This window comes from Felis catus, chromosome B3 (assembly GCF_018350175.1).
Source record: "Felis catus isolate Fca126 chromosome B3, F.catus_Fca126_mat1.0, whole genome shotgun sequence".
NCBI classification, from domain to species: Eukaryota; Metazoa; Chordata; class Mammalia; order Carnivora; family Felidae; genus Felis; species Felis catus.
In genome coordinates this window covers 98,146,449-98,173,574 of record NC_058373.1, presented here as the reverse complement: position 1 = coordinate 98,173,574, position 27,126 = coordinate 98,146,449, and the positions used below count along the sequence as shown (strand labels likewise).

The following is a 27,126-nucleotide window of genomic DNA, read 5'->3' as shown; positions in this document are numbered from 1 at the left end:
AACCTGCTTACAGTGGTAAAGGTAACGGTCACTCAAAAGCCAAAATTAAAAACAACTTCTAAAGGTTGTAGTTCCATTTAAATACTCTCTACTAATTAAGTTTCCTCAAGATTTGTAACTGTATTTTGTTGCACTCCCAGGACAACAAAATACACAATGTTGTAACTGCAGAATTCGGAGATTTGGGGGGGCACCTGGGCGGTTCAGTTGGTTGAGCACCCAATCCTTGATTTCAGTTCAGGTCATGATCTCACAGTTCATGAGAGCCAGCCCCGTGGTATCAGGCTCCGTGCTGACAGCATGGAGCCTGCTTAGGATTCTCTCTCCCTCTCTCTCTACCCCTCCTTCACTCCCTCACATGTCTGTGTGTGCACATGCTCTCTCTCTAATAAACATTTAAAAAATTCTTTCAAAATTTTCTACACATTCAGGAAACAAAACAACACATGATATTCCTGATCAAATCACATGTCTGGAATAGATTATTTAAAACCATGTTAAAAATTCATAGTTAAAATTGTGAATCTTAGAACACAGCAGTTGTCACCAGAGATTTTCTAATCTATATTGAGATATCCATTAATGGCTAGTTTACAAAATAAGAACATAGTAATTTTTATAAATATATAGCTCTTAATTAAAAAAATTCAACTTACCTCATTTGTACTTCCCTGTGGCAAAGGCAGTTTAAAAGGGAAAAAAGAAAAGTATATATCCTGCTTCATTAATAGCATTATGATAATTCAACTCTTTACAATATTTATGAGCATTTAAGAATACTCCTGCAAATATTTTTAGTTCAGATTATATATTTTATCTGAATTTTTTGACGAACCCAATTCTATATTCCTCATAGGGCTCAGCATCATATTCTAGGAGGTCCTTGGAATTGACCTCAAATAGCCCCTCTTCACTCTTCTGAGGTTGAGGAGCTATTTGAGACCGTGTCAGAGGATCCATTCATTCTTTACCCACAGTGCAACCATTAGTTTATTTTAGCTAGATTCTTCAAAGGCACATGGTAAATTCATTAGTTACAATTCTAAAGAGTGTATGTAAGTATAAATGCTGGAATAATTGTAGCTATTACTACCTGCAGAACATAAATGTTCAAAAGTCTTAACTCCAGAATTCTATGAAGAATCTCTATTTTAGCTTCACTAAATGCCCCTAAATTTTCATGAGGTACTGAAGACCCTTCCAGGATGACAGAGTGAGTTCATTATTATTCTAGGTGTGTTTATTATTGTCTTCCCTACCCATAATCAGTTATTTGAACAATAGGCCACAGTGACCCTGACTCTCTAGGTTATGGTTAATTGAAACATAAAGGACAACCAACCGATCAGCAGGTGATCCAGAGTTTGACCTGGACTCCTGTGGCCCGGTACAAATGTCTAGCTCAAATAGAGACAACCTAAAGCAATCAGATCTTGCTTTCAGGAGATTATACTAAAAGAGACAGTGATACAACAACTTAGGATAGTGGTTCACATACACCCCTAACCAAGCCAACTCTAGCCAAATGATGGGTTTTAAGTATGAAGTAATCTTAACACATAAATAACAAGCAGCTCAAAAAAATTCAGCTGTGCTTAACATCTTTAACTTTTAGGACAAAAAGTAAAAAACCACTGCCTAATCCACGGATATTTGAAAATACTGAAATGCTAACTGGGAAACAGTTGTGTGGGACTTCACATATTGTATTACAGTTTGTATCTGGCCATCCTGACCGATTTTAAAGCCCACGAAGACTGGGGCCCAAGTCATTTTCACCTGTTTATTTCCAACATCTTACATTGTGTCTGGTAAACAGATGGCATTCAAAAGTGTGCCGAAATTAGTTGAAAAGGATGAAATGTATTCCTACCTGGTCCCACAAGGCTGCAGCCACCTGGTCTATTACAGCCCCCAACTCTCGGTATTCTCCAGAGTACCGGATGTATGCCCAGGTACACAGGGTGATAAGAGTCAGTCCCATTATCATATTGCATAGGCTAGCTATGATGTCCAAGCCAATGAATCCAGTCACACCAGCAATCACGTAAGTGATAAAGATGACGACAAACAGTGTGGCTGGGGTACGAGCTGCATGGAAGATATTTTTGCTATCATTGTGCTTGATATACTGGATGTAAAGTTCATCTATTTCACTCTCCAGCTGTTGCAGGTAACGCCGGCTAAATTCCTCCCCACCCATCTTCTTCACCCCTCGGAATAGCTTCACAGATTCTTCCTTAAGCTCCAAATGTTTGGTCTGTAGGTCATTAGGTGCCAGAAATGGTTTGTCGCCACCACAAATCTGTATCAGATAGAGAAGTGCCATTTATGCAATGCAGAGTAAAATTCACAACTGTGTCAAAATCTTCCACTTAGCTAGGTGAATTTGTTAGAACACGGAAGGAGTCTACTTTTATGTTTTGTCAACCCTCATTTGCACCCTCCATTATCAGGCATCACTGTAAGTGGGACCGGTACTTTATAGGTGACTTATATAAAGCCATTCTTAATTTTTATTCTCTTTTTCACCTGGGAAAGAATATCCAAGACTTAATCCAAGTTCCTCAAGATGAAAACGCATGATACAAAGTGAATTGCAAACTGAGTTCATTCACAGAATGAATCCAAATTCAAATAAACTACTTATATACAAGTTCTTCTAGGAAATTTATTCTAACTACACTGAAGTATTTTTAACCAATGAGGTTTAGCTTAAAACAATGAGTAGTGCTATAAAACTCTAAAGTAAAATTATGAAAAACATGTTCTTTGGCAGTTTTACTGATTCTGTTTGAATGGAGCCCTTTCAGTATTTTCTTCAAGAGACCAAATGAAAGCATATTAAATGTTCTTGGACCACATTTGCAGTTTTTTCAAAAGTTACAAGGGAAATCTCAGTCACCCATACCTTTCACTTTGGTTTTTTGAGATTTAACTACATAAAGCATACCAAGTACATACTCTAAGTACCGTTTAGGTATGGTGTGAACACTATTCCATATACTGTATTTCTCTTGACTCTTAAGACTCCAGCTACTTTGGATGTAATCTTTATCATAGAACATTTTCAGAGGGAAAAAACCTATCCAATTAGTAGGTATATACAGTAATTATTCGATGCACCCAAATTCGGAATGTTAAAAAGAGGAAATATAGTATGTAGAAATATTGGCCCTTGAGGCTTAATTTCTTTTTTTCCTAACAGGTTTTTATAGTTAAGATAGAAATACTAGAATTGTTGCAAGAAGGGAAGTGTAGTGGAGATGGTAGCACATTATATTAGTCACTAGAACTTATAAATAGTGGGAAGAAATGGCCAAAAAAAAAAAAAAAAAAGAATAAGAAAAGTGTCTCTAATATAGAGAGAACACATCTAAAATATGTTTTAACACTATGTTTTGTAAAAAGTGTTTTAACACTATGCCTACATAGTGTTCCTTTCCTAAAAAATACTTTAGGAATATAATAAATAGAAATGTGATAAACATAGGCTGAGAAAGCAGAAGTTAAAACCACTTCTTTGTAGACAGTATAACTTGGAAGAAAAAAAAAAAGAATGATCTCATGGAAGAAATACTGATTTTACTTAAAACATAATTTAAAATATTATTTAATTCTTACCTCTTCCATCTTTTTGTTGTATGTATCCTTGGCAGTTGCTACGGCCGCTAAATTGTTAGCTTCTGCTGTGGCCTTTGGACAAAGTACAAAATATGATGTAAAATGGAATTCATATTAAACTCTCACAGGCAATTCTCATTTCTGAGTATCATGTGCAAGAAATGTACAAGAACACAAGGTCATGAGATAATTTGAAAGTATTGAAGTATTTCCACTACATTTTTAAAAACCGGTAAAATTAAAATTTCAAAATACATAAAACACAGAAATTTACTCAGTAAGTCACAGTTCTAAAACTGAATTTTCATTTGGAAGAATTTTCTTCTTAAAAAATATTTTTAACCCTCTCATCAAATGTGGGGGGGAAATTTATAAACCCAAACACAAGGGAAATAATATACAGTGCATTTTATCTGTACTAATATATATATAAATATGTCTTAAGTTTAAAGATTGATACTGATAGAACAATGGATCACTGACAAAAAGGAACTATTAACAACTTATTTTTTTTTAATAAAGAAAAAGCTAATTTCTCCTTCCTTAAATGTTTATTTATAGAGACCACTTGTTTAAAAACCTGGACCTGCTTTTCTACTTGTTAACATGTGTGAATCTAAACCACAGTATGAGTCTATTTTCCAAACTAATTTTGTACAAAGAGAATGAGAACTCTTTGGTCTAAAGTGTATGTTGGGGTGCCTGGGTGGCTCAGTCAGTTAAGCATCTGACTCTTGGTTTCGGCTCAGGTCATGATCTCACAGTTTCATGAGTTTGAGCCCCTCTGGGCTCTGTGCTGGCAGTGTGGAGCCTGTTGGGATTCCTCTCTCCCCCTCTCTCTGCCCACCCCCACCCCAACTTGCAGTCTGTCTCTCTCAAAATAAATAAACAACAAAAAAAAAGTGTTTGTATAGTCAGCACAAGTGAAGCTCCTCTATGTGTATACAATACTGTTTAGCTGAACACACAAACAGTAGTTAACAGAAAAATAACCTTCCAATAAATCATTCCACCATGTTTATTTGGCAATTACGGACAGCTGGATTGGAGCTTATCTTTAGCTTAGCATAGCCTAAAGCTAAGGAAAGCTTAGCTTTAGTAACAAGTATTTTTAAAAATGTCACGCCTCTTGATGAATAAATACCTGTAACATGGATTTGGGATGTGGTAATTCTTCACCTTGATAGATCTTTATATAAGCCTAAAAAAATGAAAAGAAAAAGAGAGACTCATGTTCAAGTAATTCCATTCACTATTTCTCAAACTCTGTGAAATTGTACTCGAAGGTCTAAAGTCTTGACAGTTTGGGGAACTATTATCTTTCTCATGTGTTAATTCCCCCTTTCTTAGTCCCTGTTCCCTTTTCCTGAAGTGGCCCTTTCATCCAACTCTACTTGGCCAATCCTACCCTTCTTAAAGACTTAAGTCACTGCCCCCTTCTCTAAAACCTTCTCAGATCCCTCTTCTAGGAGTAACCTTTCTTTTTCATTTACTCACAGGAATTTGTACCTGCTGCCGTCGTCAGCTTTATGGAATATCTGATTTCTGTAAGGGTCCTTAACCTCCTACTAACTTCTAAGCTCTTCCATAGTGTTATGCACAATAAGAATTCAAATTTTAGATAGATAAATAACATCTCGTTAATTGCTAAGAGTGATGAAGGTAAATAATCACACAGGAGATATGTGAAGTATTTTTAATGACAAAAATGTGAATTTTAAAAATAGTTTAGTCCTTGGAGCATCACTCCACAAATGAGATTGATTACTGAAATTCCCCAATAAGTATGTGGTTGGTTAAAAAAAAAAAAAAAGTGTAGTATTCGGTGCTACCTGAGCTAAAAAATAAACACAAATTTAAAGTTATTCCACTTTACATCGGCCCGTGGTGCAGAGACAGGAAATGTGGAGGAATTTTCTCTAGTAGAAAGGTAAAGGATAGCCCCTTCGGAAGAATCTTCAGAATGAAGGTAAAATTCAGCATAGGTCATGACTGAGGACTACATGTTATGGACCTCGAGAAACACCTCCTCCCCCCACAAAAAACAGACTTTACCAACTCTCATATTTATATTTCAAAATATATTTCTCTCAAGATAAAGTTAACACTAAGAGTTTTAAAATTTTAATTTCAGAAAGCAAGCTACTCTTGGGAGTCTAATGATTTTTTCTCATTTTTATAGATTCCTCCTAGGTTTGCCCCTATATTACAGACTCTATACTTTTTTGTTTGTTTCAAGTAGGAACTGCATTCCAAAACAATGCTCTAGAAATGAGAGTCATACCTTGAAGTACTCCACCAGACCTCGGCAGGTGATTTTGTTCCCATTGATCTCTTTAATATCTAGGCTCTCAGGACTAAGTAGCCAAGGAATGAGTATTTTCAAGTTTTTGATGAACTCATCATCTATTTCTACAAGTAAAAGCACATTCATCATTATTTTAAAAATCCAATCCAAGTCCTCCAAGGCATACAATAAATAAAACATTCTTGATTTTGTCTACTTCTTCCCCAGTGATAAAGCCATCACTCACTTTGCCATCATCTAAGCAATTCCCAAAACCCACTTTTCTTGGATGAGTGATCCTCCTTGCCTAAACTGCTGTTCTTTATTTCAACTACATATTTATCTTCCACCCATAAAGTAGCTTTCTTGATGTTAAACATTAAATATTTTACATCCCATTCACATAACCACATTTCATGTATTCTGATGAGTTTGTTGGTGGTTTTATGTATACAGGCTCATAAATGGGAAAAAGGCCAGATACTCACTGGTTTATAAGATGTATTCCTGCCAGAAAATGTATGCAAAAATTGCTCTGTTTTTAGTGTGCCCACCTTATGAAAAGTGTACAGAACTGAATAAGGTCTGTTAACTCAAGTTCAGAAAGACAGTGTGCCCACCTTATGAAAAGTGTACAGAACTGAATAAGGTCTGTTAACTCAAGTTCAGAAAGACAGTGATGGTGATGCGACATTTGGTGATGAAATTCGCCCATACAAAATAACATGGCAAGAAAAGGCCATGGAGGCAAATCAGGATGTCTGAGTTGTTCACCCATCATGTTTAGGACAACTGATGACACATAATCCATGTTACGGCATTAGGTTCAAGCTTAACATTACGTACTTAGCAAAGTAACATAGAAAATACATATTCAGAGAAGTCTTTTGAACATAGTGATAATTTCTAAATCATTTCAAAAGATACAGAAAAATACACCTACATAAAAAGCAAGATATGTCCAGAGATTTGATATCTAAGTAAATGTAATAACTGCCTACAATTTTTAAAATCTGAATTTAAGCAGAATCACTGAGCTTTCAGGCTTTGGGACTGGGGATTTCTGAGGTCTTAAGAATAAAGATTCAAACCATGTGGTTGTGTTTGCATTTTCCTTGCATGTTACTACAACCCCACTATATAGTGAAATACTAGTTTACATAAGAATTCATGCTTTTCTTCTCTTGCTTGCTGCCTTTACGAGATGCATGAGCATACTGTTGGAAATCCTTCAGACTTCTTTTATTTCAGGTTTTGTATACCTTTGAAATTGTAGTGCCCAATCTTTTATGAGTCCTTGTATAGGTGTTTATTCAAATGTATTTTGCTGTTGCATTATACCAATTCTTACTCATAATTTTGCTTTGTATTATATATAGACTTATTCAAATGTATTTATTCAGTTATTATTGCGGCTTGCTTTTCAGGTACCAATATTCACGAACAATACTGGTGTCTGTATTATGTTACCACATGCATCTGTATTCACTGATACCAGTAGGTTTTCTTCTCTGCTTATCACCTTGGTTTGTTTTTTTTTTTTTTTTTTTTTTTTTTAGCATTTGTAAAATATTCCTATATATCTAGAACGTGTGAATTCTTCCCGAATTTCTGTATGAAACAACCTTTCTCATTTTAAAATGACTTTAAAATCACTTCTAACGCATGTACTTAAATTCCACTCCCCACCCACTCCCTTATAAAATTGGAATGAAATAAGATACACCTGTGTCTCTTGCACCAGCAGGTGTGGTAATTATCATTAAAGCAGCCAGCATATAACCACATATTTGGATTAAAAATGCGTTCTGAAGATGGCATTGGCCATAGTCTTTGTTCTCACTGAGACCAATACCAGATATCCCAATTCTGGATTCAGATAACACAAACCAAAGGTTCACAACATACGCAGTGGTGAGCTCTTGCTAACACTATCAGTTCAACACAGTACACACATGACCCAGAATATCGGCAGCCCAGTTCAGGTCAATTTACAGAGGTGTTCTAATTAGCTCTGACCCACTCCAAGTATTCAAACAAATATGTGTGGGGAGACCGCTACTGGGAATGCTGTTCTGTCTTTACCATTCCTTCAATAATCTTTGCCACCGGAGTAAAACTCTGCCAGGAATTCAGGGGCTAGGCCAAAGTGGTTATCTGCCACAACCGGGGACATGATAACATGCTGTAAAAGAACTCTGCGGGGCAGATGCACTGGTGTGGCACTGCTGTGTAAATCAACCAAGAAAGAAATCTCAGGATTACCTGATTGACAATTCATTAGAAACAGCTTCTTAAAAAACCATTACCTTGCGATAGTGTTTGGCTACGCTTCCTGAACTCTAACTGAAGCTGCTAAGAATGCATCTCCACAATTTATGATGTGGTTTGCCTGGCCATTCTACATGTGGTACCATAACCCAGAGGAACCTCAAAAAAACAAAAACAAAAACAAAAAAGTAACTCCTTGTTAATTGAAAGGTTAGACTGACTACGTCAGGAGAGGTATTCGGTGGGCACTTGGAAAGAACTGTCTGAATGCAGCAGGAATGAACCTGATCCTTTTGATTTCCTATGTGGGAAGCCACTAAATTAATAGCAGCTAAATTTAATCACAGCATCATGAATTTCATATAACAGAGGAAATGGTAAGATAACATTTTCAGTAGTGAGGGACCATGAATAGTAATTATAACAATTATTACTGCTGACAATGAACTAGAAAGTACTTCTGTAAGTTTGTGAAAGAGTATGTGGGAACTATCATCAGAGAACAATTTTTGCACAACTGTTTATTTAGAGACATTTCTTCCGTAGAGGAAGAAAGTGGTTATTCAGATGCCAGCCTTCTGGAGAGCAGCATAGCCAGTGGACAAGACATCCCAGATAGAACTCACATCGAATTACAAGATTCTGGATGGGATGGAAAAGCAATGTAGATAGCTGACTTTCAAAACTGCTCAAGGAGAAACTGAGGCTAAGAAGAACATTTTGGCACACAGACAGATTCAGCAGGCGTCCTAGAAAGCCTCATCAAAATGCAATTTTGATGGGCACCTGAAGCTGCTTTTCATTTTTTTTTTTTTTTCTCTCAGGCTAGCCACTATGGTAAACTCATAATTTTGGGGTACCTGTAAAACAATTGTGTAGGTTAGTACATATTTAGACATATATGTACAATTTGATGAGAAACAAATCTGCTTAAAAAAGTGGGGTTCGTGGGGCGCCCAGGTGGCTCGGTCGGTTAGGTGTCCGACTTGACTTTGGCTCAGGTCATGACTTCACAGTTCATGAGTTCAAGCCCCATATCGGGCTCTGTGCTGGCAGCGCACAGCCTGCTGGGGATTCTCTTTCTGCCTCTCTCTTTGCCCCTCCCCTGCTCACGCTGTCTCTGTCTCTCCGAAAATAAATAAACTTAAAAAAAGGGGGGGGGGGTTCTATACCTGTGTGTTTTGTCTTCAACTCTCTCCCTGAGCTCTTTCATTGCAAAATCTATCAGTTAATTTAAGACCTGTGGCTGTACACTGCACGAATGGAACAAGCCAGAGTACTTTTGTGTCCCAATAAAGGACTGTTGTTGAAGGCCTGCCCCTCCCCTGCCTGTTTACGACTCCCCAACTCCAGAGAAGAAAGAGGGGCCTTGTGGGAGCCCACCCTTTATGTAATTTATTCAAAACACACTGACGGCATTAGGTAAGTGCACAGTATCAAGAGGTCTGTGTACTCATTACTGGGTTGGAATTCGTAAGTGACAGTGACAGTGACATGATAGGATCCTGGAATCCCTCCATTAATATGTGCCTGGTGCTATCTGTTCTGTTATATAAAGATAATTTAAAACATGTACAGAAATACTGCTGATGAAATGTGAGATTCTATTTATGATACTGTCATAGTTAAATATAAGGTATCTGACTACAAATGCCATGGAAACGGGGAAAAAAAATAGGTTTGCTTTTCAAACCTGCCAGTTCTGTAAAAGTGAATACATGTTATGTTGTCCCTTTTTAAGATTAATTTTGAAGCCCTTTGAGAACAGTTGTGCTGAAAAGCTTGTTAATGTCACTGTCGCACCAACCCTGACATGATGCAGAAAGGCCACAGGAAATTAAGCAAATATCTGAACTCAGTGGTGTGTGTATTCAGTGTTAGCCTTACAAGTAAGTAAGTCAGAAATGTTTTTGTATGAATTACAAAGCAAATATCTAAAGACCTGGTGATATCCATTAGGAACTATTAAATTCTATTTCTTCAGACCCCTCCCACCCACCCCACCCCTTTTTTTAAAACAAGTTGAGATTCTTTGGAATCTTAAAATGTTAGGAATGCCTCTCTGTTTGACAGATAATTACATACTATTAGAATACACTATTTCAAAAACACTCTAGTGCTTCTGGGTTTTTCAGCAACTGGTCCTCATCCAGAAGAGGATTTCACTTTTAGTGAGGGTTTTAATAGTTTATAATTAAATTCCTTAGTAGCACTTTTAAAGAGCTTGAGTTCAGAACTACACAATGTTTCTTTCAATCTTTAATTCTATAACTTATCATAATATTCTATAACTTACAATACAGCATTCCAATAACATAGACATCTATTTTTCTCCTCTAATGCAAATAAGGCAAATTAAACAGGAAGACATTAAGGAGCATTTCTCAATGTACTGACGTAAGCAGAAACCTCTGCAAAAAGGGCAGAGTCGCTGCCTCCTAGGTGAATGCAAGACTTTGCCTGTTTTCTCCATGTACGTATTTAGTACCCATGGAATCCTACAGTTCCCCAAGAAGGTACTCCAGCACCAGACCAGGATTCCCAGTTCTCCTGACATTTTTTAGTCATCAGCCTCACACAAGTGGATAACCTAAATCAGCAGCTGTAAGCCCAGTAGATAAAATGACAATTTTACAACCAGACTAAGTAATGTAAGTATATATTCATTAAAAAACACACCTTTCAGTTTTCCATCAAAGTTTGGATTGGTAGCTACTTTTAAGCCAGGATGAGGTAGCAGAAAACAGGAAATTTTGGTGAAACAGGAATGGATGTGTTTTCGAACATTCTGTAGTTCTTCATGCTGGTTCCCTGAGACCTGCAGTAAATCATTCTAAAGTTTAAACTACTTGCAACATAAATTGAACTCCAAAGAATTCTGTAGCATCTTATATTTGCTATGTCTGTCTGGTCCCACAATGATAAAAATGACAATATATAAGCTGATAAAGAAAGAATAAAGTCTTGGGTGAACAGCCATATCTCCATATAGCATATATATGCCATTATTATTACAATTAACAAATGCTTACTCTTATGCTAACTCAGGTGGGCCTTCCCATTTTTTACTACAAATTAGTGGGGTTTTATTCTAGCTAGTTCTTATAAATTACAATTTTAATTCAAAGTACTCACAGGAGACATGAATGGATCATAAGATATTCCTACCTTCTTTTCAGGAGATACTCAAGACAACCTCTTGTCACTTGGTAGGTATACATTAAAATTCTAGAAAGGTGTCTGAATAGGTGGGTATTTATAAGCTAAATTGCCCCTGTTTTTTCAAATGTATTTGACAGTTAATAGTACAACCACCCTAAAAGCAGTTATAAGCCAAAAAGGACTTTTTCTCAGCGGGTATTTGTTGTCATCTGTGTTCAATATAAACAGTTGATTCAATATTGCACTATCCTGATACAGAAAATAGAGAACCCTCTAATTTCACTTTCTCTGAACTATTAGCAGAATGTTCTAAGACTGACTTTGGGGATTTCAAAATTATATATTTCTGTTAGACTGTTTTAAACCTCAATGAAAACAGATATTTGTACTGTCAGCCTTGAACTGATTTAATTATTCAAATTAAAAGATTTATCTTTAGGAATCAGTCATTGTTTTGTAGATATCTACAAAAGAATTCTTTATCTGTATCATAATTACTCATAATATTTAAAACTGTAACTCTGAAAGCATTGTATTAAATATCAATCTTTGTTAGTAGAGACACTAGAAGCATAAGACTGTATCTACTAAATGTCCATTCTGCAACTCATTCAACAGAAATAATTCTAGATTACTACTGGTGAAGTTTCATTCACCTAAATTTCTAACAAACCTTGAGGCGTTTTTCCAAGAATTTGGAGCCGCCTTCGGCTCCGTATGAAAATTCGTATGGGAAACTCCAATCCCGAACAAGAAATATCAGACTCTGAGAAACAAGAAGAAGAAGAAAGGATTGATAAGGGGACTTTAAATTGCCTTCCTCTGTTTCCTATGGAAACCAATGAAGTGCTACTGTTACTACCATATGAGTAGTGTCCTACAATGCACTATGGAATTTGAACAGCAAACATAAAACCTTTGAAAGTTTCCAAGCAATCTCTCCCCCATGGGATCACCCTTCCTGTTCCCACTAAGTGTAAACAGAGAGCTGCCTCCAAACTGATTGTAGTCACATAGAACCATTCAGCCGGTTTGAGGGCACCTCTGTCTCCCATCTCTTGTGGGGGGTGGGGCGCATTTTTCTTGGCAATTTGGGGACAGCTCTTCATGAAGACTCAAGTGTTATTTGAGGAAAGTTTTATCTCTTTAAATATTTTTCCTCTACTACTTCTATCCCATTCTCTTTTTCAGGGGCTCTCAGTTTACATACAGGGTATGCAGATGGATGGGAATCCAGGTTTTGTGAGGCCCAAAGCTTATACGATCTGTTGGGGGGAGGAGGGCTCAATACAAAAAAGAATACATAATTAGGCTTGATAGTGAATATTTATTTAGAATCAGAAAAATAACAAATTACAAATACAAAAAAGCTGACAAAAACACAAGCACACACACACAAATCCTGAAAAATAATTAACGTACCTTGTTAATAGATTTTTCCCTACTGTTTTTGGCTGCAAATGATTTGATTGCTTCATCTTCAATGATTATGAAATAATTTCTGTTAAAAAGCTAATTCAGTCTGTCCTCTAACAAGGCCATTTTTTATTATAAAAAAATAGTACTGAAAGTTTAGAAATGTCTCTGCTTCACAACTTATTTGTAATGCTGTGTACATTTTTCCTCATCTGTGAAATAGGGGTAATAATGGAATCCATCTCCCAGGACTACTAAATGAGATATGTATTAGGCAATTGGAACAGTGCTGTGTTAGCGATCTGATTTTTATTTTAATGGCCACATATTTTAGGAAATTGATAGGCCATAGTTTATTTTGCCAGTCTCCCAGATGTCTTCCAGTTTTTCTACTAAGAAATGCATTGAAAAAATCCTTGAAGCTGAATATTTGTTCACATCCAGGAAGATTTTATCAGAGACTGTGTTTCCAAAATTAGAACAATCATTAGCATCATTTGAGAGGCTTTTAAAAGCACAAAATTCTTGGGCCCCACCCCAGACCACTTGGAACCAAAGTAATTGTAGCTTTCGTTTAAATGCCTATCATATGGCAACCACAATATCAGGAGTTATGCACATATTTCATGCATTCCTGCAACAGCTAAGAGATAGGTTATAATTTGTGACTCTTTTCACAAGAAATATATAAAAATCACCTCCACCTGACATTAAGCGACTTGGCCAAAAGCACACAGAGATAGAACAGGTTAAACTTGGTTACTTCAAAACCTTGTTGTACTGCCTCAACAGTAAGTATAAAACATGTACTGTAGTTTACAATCTGAGGTCTGATAAAATCATGCTTTTATAAGTTAAATTAAGAGATACTCTTCAGGGCACCTGGGTAGGCTCAGTCAGTTAAGCGTCCAACTCTTGATTTCAGCTCAGGTCATGATCTCAGGGTTCGTGAGTTCAAGCCGCACACGGGGCTCTGTGCTGACACTGCAGAGCCTGCCTGAGATTCTTGCTCTCTCCCTCTCTCTTTCAAAATAAATAAATAAACTTAAAACAAAAAAAGATGGTTCACATTTTAGTTTTAGTAAAAATGCAGGAAATTGAGAAAAAATTAATAATTTTTATGAAATTAGCTATCTTTAAATGATCTTTCCAAAAGTTTGTATCTTCTGAGTTTTTAACTGAATTTTTAATCTTGCTTATTAAAATTTGTTGACCTGTCTCTTAATTCTCTTCTAATCGATGGGTTCTTCCTCCTTACTTTATCTGTTAAAGAACCTAGGAATTTAACCATAAATTCTATATGACCATGTAGAGTTTCCCACAACGTGGACCCTGCATATTCACCGGCAGTTCAACATGCTCTTTTTTCTTCTGGATTTCTGCCAATTGGCAGCTGGAGACAGAGCCTTGATCTCAGGTTTTATTTCTTTGGCAGAGTGCTCTTCCATCAGGAGGCACATAGTTTATGATTATCTCTCCTTTGGTGAAATTATGTCATCTTTGCTTATCTGAAGTTCATTCTTCAGTAGCTTTCTCATTAAGGGCTCATGAGAACAAAATTCTTTGCATTCTTACATGTTGATAAGTTTGTGACCCGTTGTAACAGTTGTGATTTTCTATTTGAAAGTCAATTTTGCTGGATATAAAATTCTTGGCTCACATCTCCTGTCCTGAAACCAGGGACACTTCTCAGTTTGAGTTATGGATAGTCTTGTTTCACAAAGTGGAAACTCTCCTTTCTTTTTTTCATTTTGGAGATTCTTGTGGGGAAGGAGAGATTTTTGTGGAGAGGAGAGTTTAAAAATATTTCTGGGGCCCCTGGCTGGCTCAGTCAGTGAGCCATGTGACTCCCGATTTCGAAGTTGAGTTCGAGCCCACTTAGGGTATAGACATTACTTAAAAATAAAATATTTTAATGGGTCGCCTGGGTGGCTCAGTCAATTAAGCATCTAACTCTTGATTTCAGCTCAGGTAGTGATCCCAGGGTCATGGGATTGAGCCCCACATTGGGCTTGGAGCCTGCTTGAGATTCTCTCTCTCTTCCTTTGCCCCTCTTCCCTGTTCACTTGCTCTCTCTCTAAAATAAAATAAAATTAAAAAATTAAAAAGTTTTTAAAAAATAAAAATACCCCTATCCATGATCTTTAAACAGTCCACTGTCTGTAACAGATGCCCATTTTTCTGAAAATGAAATATAGTAATTTGTATTCAGAATATTTCTACCTAAACATGTATTTTGAAAATAGAGATTAGCTAGGAAGCAACTTTTACAAAATAGAGCTTCATAACCCAGGATCAATGAAGCCAAGTATGTGGATTTGGCTATATTTTGCATTTTTCTTGGGAAATTTTAGTTTCATTTTTGGTCTGTTTCACTGGCCATCTCCCTAAGTCAATATAATGAGGACCATGTGTAGAATAGGATCAAATATGAAGTCTTATTTTCTCAAATCAGGAATCTATTACCTGTCTATAGTATTAAATTCGTAAGTTCCATGCCTAATGCTCCCATCCAGTGATGTCCTGGTAAACTGACGCTCCAAATGACTTGATTTTGTAGCATTTGGCCATTTCTGTGGTGTAAATATGCCCAACATGGCCAATTTTAAGCTATTAGCAGTTTAATAGTTGGCTTATATCATTCCTGAATATTTACTAATTAGTTCTCATGAATTGATATAAGCTAGCTATAGATACCTACCAGCCCCATCCCCAGGAAAAGACTAGCTGTTCTAGAACCATGTAGTCAGTAAATACCTGAACTGGTTTTTGACCATGTAATCAACACATTTCAGCTCCAGTTTCAGTTTCAGAGAACAATGAAACAAGGTTTAGAACTTGTTTTAAACCCATCTAACTAACAAGTCACTTCAATCAACAGCCCACTGAAAGCCAACCAATCAGTGAAAGCTTCATACTTAATGGAAGAATCACTCCAGAAAATTCACTGAGGCTGATGTGCATCCATTTCTCCCCTCTATAGCCAACACAAAACATGCTTCTGTATTCAACAATGACAAATATTCTAAAACTGACATCAACCTGTTCTTGCCTCTGGAAACCACGCAACTCCAAAACACACTCCTAAACCCTATGTATAATCATTAGTTGACTTTGCTCAGTGAGACTAAGCTCACCAGCATAGCTCTTTTACTTAATAAAGCAATAAATTCAGCTTTGGCTTTTGTACCAGATTTGAGTGATGGTGTCATCCTTTGACAGTTCTGGAAGTCCCACTGAGACAATTTTGAATACTCTCACTTGGCAGAAGTCTCTGATACCCTCAGACTAACAGGTGCATTCTCCTTGTCCCTTGTTCCAAAATTCCATTTGTCCCTCAAATTTACTGCCAGGTGAATGTGTCTCAACAATGGTCTTACTTAGAGTTCTGATTTGTTTCACTGAGCTTCTTGTTGCTGATTAATTTGTTATTCTAGGCTTTTTGTTATAAAGACACACTAGGTCTTCATATAAGGTCATCAGTTCAAAGTCTTTGGATAGGGCAATTCAACCTTCAGTTTTGGAAGTGAACTCATTTTATAATTAGACCTAATTTTTGTATAAGGTTATTAGAACTTTTGGCTTGGAGGTATACGATTTAGTAAATATTTTTGTTATTAATATCTTTATGCTTTTGCTGCTTGCTTTGCCTTCTTGCTTGGCAATTCATACAAAGCCCTCGTATCGTGTATTTTTGCTTGAATTGTCTTGTGTTGCTGAATGTATAGGGAAGTGCTTCAGAAAGAACAGATAGAGACACGGACTTCATAAGTCTCCAAACCAATCAAGATGCCCCAAGGACAAATGGTTGGAGGTCTGTTAAACTGGCAACCAATTTACACAAAAGTAATTAGTCAAACTTGGCCTTGGGAGTCCTACAAAACTTTTAAGAGGACACTCTTGATCTTGTAATTGCGAGTCACTGTTCTTAGCCCGTAATACAGGATCAGTGGCTATCAGATGACTGATCGTACAGCACCATATTGACCTCTGCTTGCTTCAGGAACCAAGCTGCTTTTCTTTTTTTAATGTTTATTTATTTTTGAGAGAGACAGAGACAGAATGCAAGTGGGTTAGGGGCAGAGAGAGAGGGAGACACAGAATCCGAACAAGGCTCCAGGCTCTGAGCTGTCAGCACAGAGCCTGACGCGGGGCTCGAACTCACAAGCTGTGAGATCATGACCTGAGCCAAAGTTGGACGCTCAACCAACTGAGCCACCCAGACGCCCCTCCAAGCTGCTTTTCAAAGCACACACTTTTGACCAACCTGTTACAGGTTTGTATATATCAAAGCTAGGCCCTCTTCCTAGAAAAACCTCTGCTTTCTATTTGTATTGCACTATAATCCTAATTGTTGCAATTATAAATGACCTTTTAAAAAAATTCAGAGTAACAGGGGTCATTATGGTGATCTTTGTACATGTCAAAATAAATAACTAATACAGTTAAGAAGAGTTCTATAAAATTAAGACATAAAATCTCTCTTAATAACTCATTAATTCACTTCTTTAATTAGTAAACTGAGACCTCAAAATGCTGATTCCAAATAGCATCTCTCAATTTGACTCTTTTACCTTCTGAAACTTACCCTCCTTGTATCTCTTTCAGTTTTATCTTCACCACTCACTGCACCCCTTCAATTCCTTCTGCTCCCTCCCCTGACCTCCTAACTGATTTCCTAGAAAAGGACTGGCCACACTGCCCCAAACAACTTCAAATTGCTAGACCAGAAGGCTGTTCTACAGATAGCTGAATTTAAACCCTGGTCTAGAGCTGAGTTTAAAGAATTTTTTTTAACCCAAGAAGGCATAAATTTGCTGTGTAATTCAGGATTTTGTCTGATACTTACTGACCTGAACTATCAGTTCTGTTCCAACTAGTTCACTTAATTTTTAGTCTCTCAGATGGGGGAAAAATGGTGAAAAGCAATAGGGTAAGAAAGACCAGGAGAACATCTAAGCAAACCAGCTCTTCAAAATAATAATAATAATAATAATAATAATAATAATAATAATAAATTAAAACATTTTAACAGCCTTTAGAGGGCAAGAAAAATAGATAAAACATCCCTTAACACCATTTCAGAAGACTTTCTCTCAGTGATTAATTGGTCAAAGATTCAAAATTGCAAACAAAATAAAGATCAATCATAAAAAACTTAAATAGACTTCAGGAAATTTTCAATCTTTTGGGTACCTAAATAGCTGAAGTAAAGGAAACCTTGTCTGCTCTTTTTTAAATGGGCTCAGACATAGAATACAGGAATCTGAAGAAAAAAACTTGAAAGAAAAATCATCAATCTAGAAATCTCCAATATATGGCTGACTTTTCAGAGGGGCTTGAATAGTTAACAGGGTAGAAATTAAAACAAATTTGGGGCCCTCCACATGAAAAACAAGACCAAAAATATCCTTTGTTCTCTATGAATCAGGAATCGATCAACAGAGACACCTATAGGTAGAGCAAGCAAAAAATCCACTTGAAGAATGAATTTCCCTTCTTGGCTAAAAATACAGTTGTGGATGACTCCAAAAGTAACCGCAGAATCTCTCTGAGCAAAAATCACCAAGGACATAGGCAGAAAAATTGGTGACAAATCTATGAGTCTAGATTAATATCTTCCAAATTACATAAATCTTTCTTTTTTATGTATATAAGAAATTAGGCCATCCAAGGTATTAAATTACAACCTGGCAAACATCAATGACTTTAATGGCCCATCCCTTGATCCAGCAGCCAAGGCTTCCCTTGCTTCAGAGCAGCTGCTCTAACTTCAGAGCACCTTGTCTAACTACTTGAACTACATCTAACCACTAACTGTCTGACTACTTGAAGCATCTTCAGACTGTACTAGGATCACCTTTAAATCTGATGGTACCACATACAATCACTACTCCAAACTGAAAACATCAAACATTTTTCTGTTAGTCTTAACTAATGAAATATGCTACGTTACTCTTTTTATATTACCACCCAGCAATTAATACTTTCAATTCAGAATCTCTACTACCCTTACCCACCAAAAGAAAATTTCATGATTGTTGTTTCTGCAGTTCAAGAAGGGGCCATGCATATATAAATACTTTGGACACTCTCATACCAGCGTATGACTTAATATTTATGTATCTTATCTTAAAATGTCAAGAGGTAATACTAGGATGGACATGTAATAGTCACACAAGAACTTGAATTCAGGTCTTTCAATTCTGAGTCCCACGGATTATATTCAAACTATACACAATCCCAAATATGTATACAGCACCATAATTAGCAAACATTAATTGAACATCTGCTGTATGAAGTTAGATGTACTAGACTAAAAAGAAAACAAGGAAACTACAATAGTTCCTGCTCCTAAGGTATTTATAATTTAGGAAGATGTGCACATTCAAATATAAGACTACACGATATAGCTCAATAAGTACGAGGATTATGAGGGGGAAGAGAGGCAATAAAGGATGGTGGAACTATCAGGGTGTTGAGCCTGTGGCCTACCTTGGTTGAAGACCAGCTCTGCAACTTAAAGATATTATGTGACCAGGGGTGCCTGGCTGGTTCAGTCAGGTAAGTGTCCAACTCTTGATTTTGGCTCAGGTCATGATCTCACATTTCCCTGAGTTCGAACCTTGCGTCAGGCTCTGAGCTGATGGCACAGAGGCTAGGTGGGATTCTCCCCCTCTCTACCCTTTCCCTGCTTGTGCTTACTCTGTCTCTCTCAAAATAATAAACTTAAAAAAATAATAAATCCTTTAAAAAAAACAGATATGATGTGCCCAGGGACAAGTTTCTTAACTACTCTATGCTTCAGTGTTCCTTCATCAGTTAAAAAAGAGAAAGAGTAAAGAAACAACATTACTTATTTTTATATAACTATAATGAATGTAATCTGACTTATGTAAGAAACATACTTGGCACAGCGCCTGGCACAACATAAATGCTCAATAAACTATTACTATTTTATACAGATCTTCTATATAGTTCATGTACCTAAATGTGGACACTGGGAGAAGCCTGGTGCATATCACTGACCTAATTCTATGTAGCCAGGTGAATATTTATTCTGAATCATACAGCTCTCAGATCACCTAAATTGCTCTCTAGACAGAACATGGGATAAGGTAGCTTTCTCAGAAAGCTATCCTTTTTCTCAGCCCTACCATCGTATCTTTTTCTTTAATTTACAGCCCATATAGGCACAAACAGCCTCTCATTTTCTCAGTGAAGTCATGCATTTCTCTGGTATGACCTGGCAATTACAGTCATCATAGATATTTGACCAAGAATAGTTTGTTTTAAAGTGGCTGAAATCACTATCAAAGAATTTATTCTGTAGATGAATATTTTTAATTTTTAATTATTATTTTTATTTTTTTAAGTTTATTTTATTTGAGAAAGTTTGAGAGAGAGAGAGAGAGAGAGAGAGAGAGACAGAGAGAGAGAGAGAGTGTGTGTGTGTGTGTGTGTGTGTGTGTGTGTGAGTGGGGGAGGGGCAAAGAGAGAGAGGGAGAGTGAGAGTTCCAAGCAGGCACCACTCTGTCAGCATGGAGCCTGACACAGGGCTAGATCTCATGAACCCTAGATCACCACCTGAGCTGAAATCAAGAGTCATATGCTTAACTGACTGAGCCACTCAGGCACCCCAAATATTTTTATACATGTGTTTTTTTTATGTTTGTTTGTTTATCTATTTATTTATTTATGAGAGAGAAAGAGAGCAAGCGAGCACACATGTACTCTTGGGGTGCCTGGGTGGCTCAGTCGGTTAAGCATCCAACTCTTTATTTTGACTCAAGTCATGATCTCATGTTTCATGGAATCAAGCCCCACATCAGGCTTTGCGCTGACAGCATGGAGTCTGCTTGGGATTCTCTCTATCCCCCTCTTCCCCACTCCCATCCCTTTCCCACTCACTCCTGCTCTCTCAAAATACATAAATAAACTTAAAACAAAGTCAGATGCTTAACCAACTGAGCCACGCAGGAGCCCCTGAACATTTTTAAATCACAGGAATAAAGGGTCCTTAAATATAATTAAGTAAAATATTACTAATTTTCCATATGTAGGCCCAATTTGAATGAGAAATTGTGAGACACAGGTTTATCCTAATATAGCAATATATTATTATATGCTTCCTCTACTATTGTTTTCCATCAACATTCGGTTTAACCATAAAAGTGGCACGGACTGATCTAATAATTACATCTCTACCAAAGGAAACATGAAAAGTTGAGTTTCACTTTTTCTCACAAAGAGGATTCAAATCTTTTTTTTCCCTCCAGCTTTACTGAACTATAACTGACATATTACATTGTGTATGTTTAAGGTCTACAACATAATGATGTGACACACGTATACATTGTGAAATGGTTACCACAATAAGGTTAGTTAACATATTCATCACCTCATGTACTTATCGTGTGTGTGTGTGTGTGTGTGTGTGTGTGTGTGTGGATCTATTTCTAAGGCCCTTAAGGGCCATTAAGCATATGAAATGATTAATTAAAAATGCTATGGGAGAGGGGCCCTGGCTGGCTCAGCCGGTTAAGCGTCCAACATCAGCTCAGTCATGATCTCTCGGTTTGTGAGTTCGAGACCCGCTTTGGGCTCTGTGCTGACAGCTCAGAGCCTGGAGCCTGCTTCAGATTCTGTGTCTCCCTCTCTCTCTGCCCCTTCCCTGCTCACACACTCTGTCTCTCTCAAAAATAAATACACATTGAAAAAAAAATTTTTAAATGCTATGGGAGAAAACTGGGGTGAATTAACTAATCTAAAAGGTGAAGTACTTAACACCGAGGAGGTGAAAGAGCAGAGATTAAAGGTAAGTGGTCCTAAAATATATGCTCAGGAATAAAATAAAGCTTCTAAGAGAAGGGAACTAAAGTTTGTGTGCAGGAAGTTTTTTTTAGGATCTATCCTTATTTTCTTATTACAGGTAAACCTTAATCTACTACCAACTTGTACATTAAAATGTACACAGAAACGGCACCCCACCTCTGCTACCAGAACCTCCCTTACCAGAGATGCCTCTGCCAGGACGTGCCCAGTTGTTAATTCAATCTTCAAATGCAATGTCTTGTCATGGGTTATACTTCCTGAGTGTGCTAACTAGTGTAAAGCTGGCCCATACAGGCTCACAAGGAGCAGTTGTTCAAGTCTGAGAAATTTTACAAGTCAGTTGACATCATGTTGGCAGCTTGAAATCAGCCATGGTAAAGGTATTCATACCAGAAATCAGCAAATGCTTTAAATCAGAACCACCTCCTCCCTCCTCACCAGCCAGTTGTATACATTTACCAGCACACCACTTGGCTAAACTTTACACTTCAATATTGCTTTTAAACTGAATTCACTGCGCTTTTAGTTCTCTGCTTAAAAACAGTTTTTAAATACCACAGATATTTTGTTTTCTTGATATAAACTGGCTTTTCATTTAAGAATCAAATGAATCTGGGGTGTCTGGGTGGCTCAGTCGGTTGAGCATCCGACTTCAGCTCAAGGTCATGATCTCATAGTCTGTGAGTTTGATCCCCATGTCGGGCTCTGTGACGACAGCTCAGAGCCTGGAGCCTGCTTTGGATTCTGTGCCTCCCTCTCGCTCTCCCCCTCCCCCCTCTCATGCTCTGTTTCTGAAAAATGAATAAACCTTTAAAAAAAAAAAGGATCAAATGAATCTGTTAATGCAGCTATTTACTTCATTGCCTAATTACCCTTACTTTTCCAGCCTGTGATATATCTTGCTCATTATTTACAATTTCACTGCTTCAGACGTAAGAATTCTTCTATTTTGAATTTATTAAATTTAGTTTGAGTACAAATTACTATGATTTAAATTTCATTACCTCTCACCTTGCCTTCTTGGGCAGTGTTTAAAATTTCTCCTCCACACTTTTATCCAAACAAATAAACCTGTTCTCTCCTGAGATAGAAGAAGAGGATGGAAGTGATAACCTTCTAAAAAAAAGCTTGATGGGGGCACCTCGGCAGCTCAGTCAGTTAAGCGTCTGACTTGGGCCTGGGTCATGATCTCACCATTTGTGAGTTTGAGCCCTGCGTCATCGGACTCTATGCTGACAGTTCAGAGGCTGGAGCCTGCTTCGGATTCTATGTCTCCCTCTCTCTCTGCCCTTCCCCTACTCACACTCTCTTTCAAAAATAAACATTAAAAAATAAAATAAAAAGTAAAAAAATCTTGATGAATTAATTGAACTTTCATTTAAAAATTATACCATATCAGAACTTTTTCTCTTGAAACTTTTTCTAAGGTAAATGTGAATTATTTTGTAGGTAGTAAAGCTCTTTAACATTGCTCTTAATGGTGTTTTTTTTAAAAATGTGAATTATTTGCTGATACCTTAAAAATTCTGAGACCTGAATATATTTGCATATTATTTTTTAATTTCATGATGTGTAGTATTTTTTGTTTTGAATTTGGTTGCTTTCATTTTAAATATTATTAAGTATCTTTGGAAGCCACTTTTGCTACTTAATGACTTTCTCATTTCAATTTCAGATACATAGATTTACAAGTACAAACTTGTTTAGAAGTCATTGTTGACTCTTTCAGTCAAAACTTTTTTCACTGACATTTCAAAATGCCTTCAGTTTACCAACAAGTGCTAAAACTTTTTCCATTGTTTTCATTATTATTTCTTTTACCAAAAGCAGTATCTCTCCCTATCTACCTACCTACCTACCTATCTATCTATCTAATCAGAGCACCAGTTGGTCCCTCTTGGTTTTAATGTATCTTAAAAAGGATAAGAAGTAGTAACATTTCGGGCACCTGGGTGGCTCAGTCGGTTAATCTCCCGACTTCGGCTCAGGTCATGATCTCATGGTTTGTGGGTTTGAGCCCTGTGTTGGGCTCTGTGCTGACAGCTCAGAACCTGGAGCCTGCTTCAGATTCTGTGTTTCCCTCCCTCTCTGCCCCTCCCCTGCGCTCTCTCTCTCTCTCTCTCTCTCTCTCTCTCTCTCTGTCTCAAAAATAAACAAACATTAAAAACTTTTTTAAAAAGTAGTAACATTTGCTGGTTAAGACTTAAAAATCCTTTCCAGAATTTGCAATGGAGTTCCTACCCTATGCCAATGGATCCAGAGAGTAAAAAGTTCAGAGAAAAACCTAAGCTAATAGCCCAATTACTATAGAATACTTCACTTATCAACCTGACAAATTATTATTTTTTAAAGTTAACAGACACTAGTAGGTATTGTAAACAAAACAGAGGATTGTAAGCAGGGACTGTTTTTATTCTACCTGAACTCCTGTCTGCACCCTCTTCCCTCATGTGAACATGGTTGTTCTCTCTCTCTCTCTCTCTCTGTGGGATTGTGGGTGATCGTCTCCCATGCTTAGATGCTTGGTCTCAGGCTATCGTGTTTGGCAGAAATCAGTGATTTTCCAGAATGTTAGAAGGTGCCCACAATGGGCACTAGTTTATTTTTTGTTACTTCAAAGCACCTATGGACAGTCCTTTGCTTTTCCATACAAGAGTTAGCTTAGGAATAATTTGCTTCATTCTAGGTCATTGGATTGGTTCCTTGTTGAAGATGCACAAAAAGAAAAAGATTCCATTGACCCAATGGATAGTAGTGATTCTGTGAGTGATAGTGAAAGTCGTTCTACACAATAACACTCCTGTCTTTTGTCTGCCTCACAACAAAGGTTTTCAAAGGTAAGTGCTGGTTAATTTTTCTTTGTATTTTGTACTTTATTGTTTTGTATTATATTATAGCATTGTAATCATTTTTATATGAATATTTTTGGGTTGTGAAATGAATCATCTGAGTTTCCATTATCTCTTATGAGGAAATTCGCATTGATATACAGGTGCTTTGGATTACAAGCATGTTTCCAGAGTGAACCATGCTCGCAAACCAAGGTTTTACGAATTTCAGTTGGAATTTTACAGTATGTAGCATAGTACAGTATGTAGCCTTTTAAAGATTTGCTTCTTTTGTTTCACAATATGCATTTAAGGTTTCTCCATGTCTTTTCATGGCTTGATGGTTCATTTCCTTTAACTCTGAATAATATTCCACTGTCTGGATGTAGCAAAGTTGATTTATCCATTCTCCTATTGAAGGACATTTTTGTTGTTTTCAAGTTTGAGCAATTATGAATAAAGCTCCTAAAAACATCTGTGTGCAGGTATTTGTATGGACAGAAGTTTTTAATTCCTTTGGGTAAATACCAAGGAGTACAACGCCAGATCATATGTAAAGAATATGTTTAATTTTGTAAAAATCAGCCAAACTATCTTCCAAAGTGGCTGTACCATTTTGCACACCCACCAGAAATGTATGGGAGTCTCTAACATTCTACGTCCTCATTTGGGGAGCATTTGGTATTGTCAGTGCTCTGGACTTTGGCCATTCTAATAGATATGTACTAGTTTCTTTGCTTATTTTTTACTATATCTGAGATCCTTTCCTCCTGGTATTCCCACCTTTATTTGGTCCCCTCCCACATTATATCAGGGTAGGTGGGTACAACAGATCCAATTTAGCAGAACTGACGGTGTCTTCACTTCCAAGATGAGGTTATAAATGATTGCAGCTTGGTCACTCTGGCAGTGGGATCATTTGCCCTGGGAACCTTGGTGTGAACAGCCCTCTGGAAAGGTCCATATGGCAGGGAATTGAAGTCTCCTGCCAACAGACATGTGAGTAAGCTTAGAAGTGGACCCTCCAGTCAGGTCTTCTGAGAATGTTTCATTGGCCAATATCTTGCATAATTTCATTAGAGACCTTGAACCAAAACCACCCAGGCTGAGCCACTCCAGATTCTTGACCCTTAAAAATTGTGTGAAACAATAAATGTTTATCCTTTTAGGATGATTTGTTATGCAACAATAGATAACTAAATAACTCATTTTAAATTACCTGCTGGGGTGCTTTGGTGGCTCAGTCTGTTAAGCATCTGGTTCTTGGTTTCAGCTCAGGTCATGATCTCACGGTTTGTGAGTTCGAGCCCTGTCTCGGGCTCTGCACTGACAGCACAGAGCCTGGCTTCGGATACTCTCTCTCCCTCTCTCTCTGCCCCCCTCCTACCTGCACGTGCTCTCTCTCTCTCTCTCTCTCTCAAAATAAATAAATAAACTTATAAAAAAATAAAAATAAACTACTTGCCATTTAAGCCATAAATTCTACTTTGCCTTTTATCATTCGTTCTCCTTGTACGTTCACATACCTCTCAGGGTATTATCCATCTTGGCTGGTGATACGTACCAGGGAGGGGCTAAATTCTGGGACTTAGCCTGAGGCCCCCTGAGAAGCCAAGGCTGACGCTGTCATGCTTCAAGTGAGCAGTCTTGGGTGTTTAAATCTGTACCTCCTCCAGGCTTTCAAGGGCTTTTTGACTTAATTATACTCTCCTGGTTCCTGTTATTTAAAGACTGCTGGGGCAGAAGGGAGCATTAAAGGACCTGATAGTCTGTTTATACCACCCAACACGAGCTCATATATTGCCCTGATGTTATCCTGCTGTTCCAAGAGGCTGAGCTGGTTGCTAGTCTGATACTTAGTGCAATGAAGCAAGTGATGGTTCACATGGGTCACTGTGTAAGAAAGAGAAAGTACCTTCAATAAACTTGCACCCACCTGACCAATATCCTGTCTCTGTGCCTTAGCCAGGTTTTGTGTGACTTGTAACCCTTTCTATAGTCCCAGGAATCTTGTTTGTTTTTTGCTTTTATGTTTGACAAATTCATCAGTTTTCTTTTGGTTTCTGTGACATCTCTAGAGTTGAATTCAGGGAAGAAAAGATGATATTCTTGCAGGAATCAAAATATCTAATTCATCTTTTCATTTTCCCATTTCTTTTATTTATTTTTTGTTATTCCCAATAAGTTTTTCCCATTTCTTTAAAAAAATAATTTGTTAAATTTTCATTTCCCCATTTGAATCTCCTACTTGCACCAAATAGCACTAGCAAGGTATTCAAAGTGCTTCTTGAATGAAATAAAGAAAAAAGGAAAGAAATGTGACCTTCTCAATTCATATACCTGGTCATACTCTTAAGAAAAATTTAATAAGAATATACCATGATTTTATCCTTCACTCACCTGAAATGGCTTCAGGAATATTTCTTCCATCGCCAGTCTGCCATATTCAGTGAAAAGCTACAAGGGAAATTACACACACACACACACACACACACACACACACACACACACGCGCGCGTGCGCACACGCACACACACACACACACACACACACACACACACACAAACTTCAGTATCTGCAAAGTTTTACTTCTGTGCTTTCTTCCATTCATTTTTCCCCCCTCACTATAACATAATACTATATTATTAAGGTTACAATAAACATTTTAAGGAACTAAGTATTAAACAAAGCAGAACGATAGTA

At 37.2% G+C, this 27,126-nt stretch overlaps 1 protein-coding gene across 1 annotated transcript in view; it reads right to left on the bottom strand.

Moving 5' to 3' along the window:
- The window catches only part of ATL1 (atlastin GTPase 1), a 70,949-nt gene that overhangs the window by 2,522 nt on the left and 41,301 nt on the right, over nt 1-27,126 (bottom strand). Inside the window, exons 6-13 of the mRNA XM_003987628.6 lie at nt 26,824-26,880; nt 12,018-12,110; nt 10,862-11,000; nt 5,909-6,036; nt 4,769-4,825; nt 3,625-3,696; nt 1,874-2,305; nt 657-671 (exon numbers count right to left, since the gene is read on the bottom strand). Of these exons, the coding sequence (XP_003987677.1) occupies nt 657-671; nt 1,874-2,305; nt 3,625-3,696; nt 4,769-4,825; nt 5,909-6,036; nt 10,862-11,000; nt 12,018-12,110; nt 26,824-26,880 (993 nt within the window). The remainder of the gene's footprint in view (nt 1-656; nt 672-1,873; nt 2,306-3,624; nt 3,697-4,768; nt 4,826-5,908; nt 6,037-10,861; nt 11,001-12,017; nt 12,111-26,823; nt 26,881-27,126) is intronic.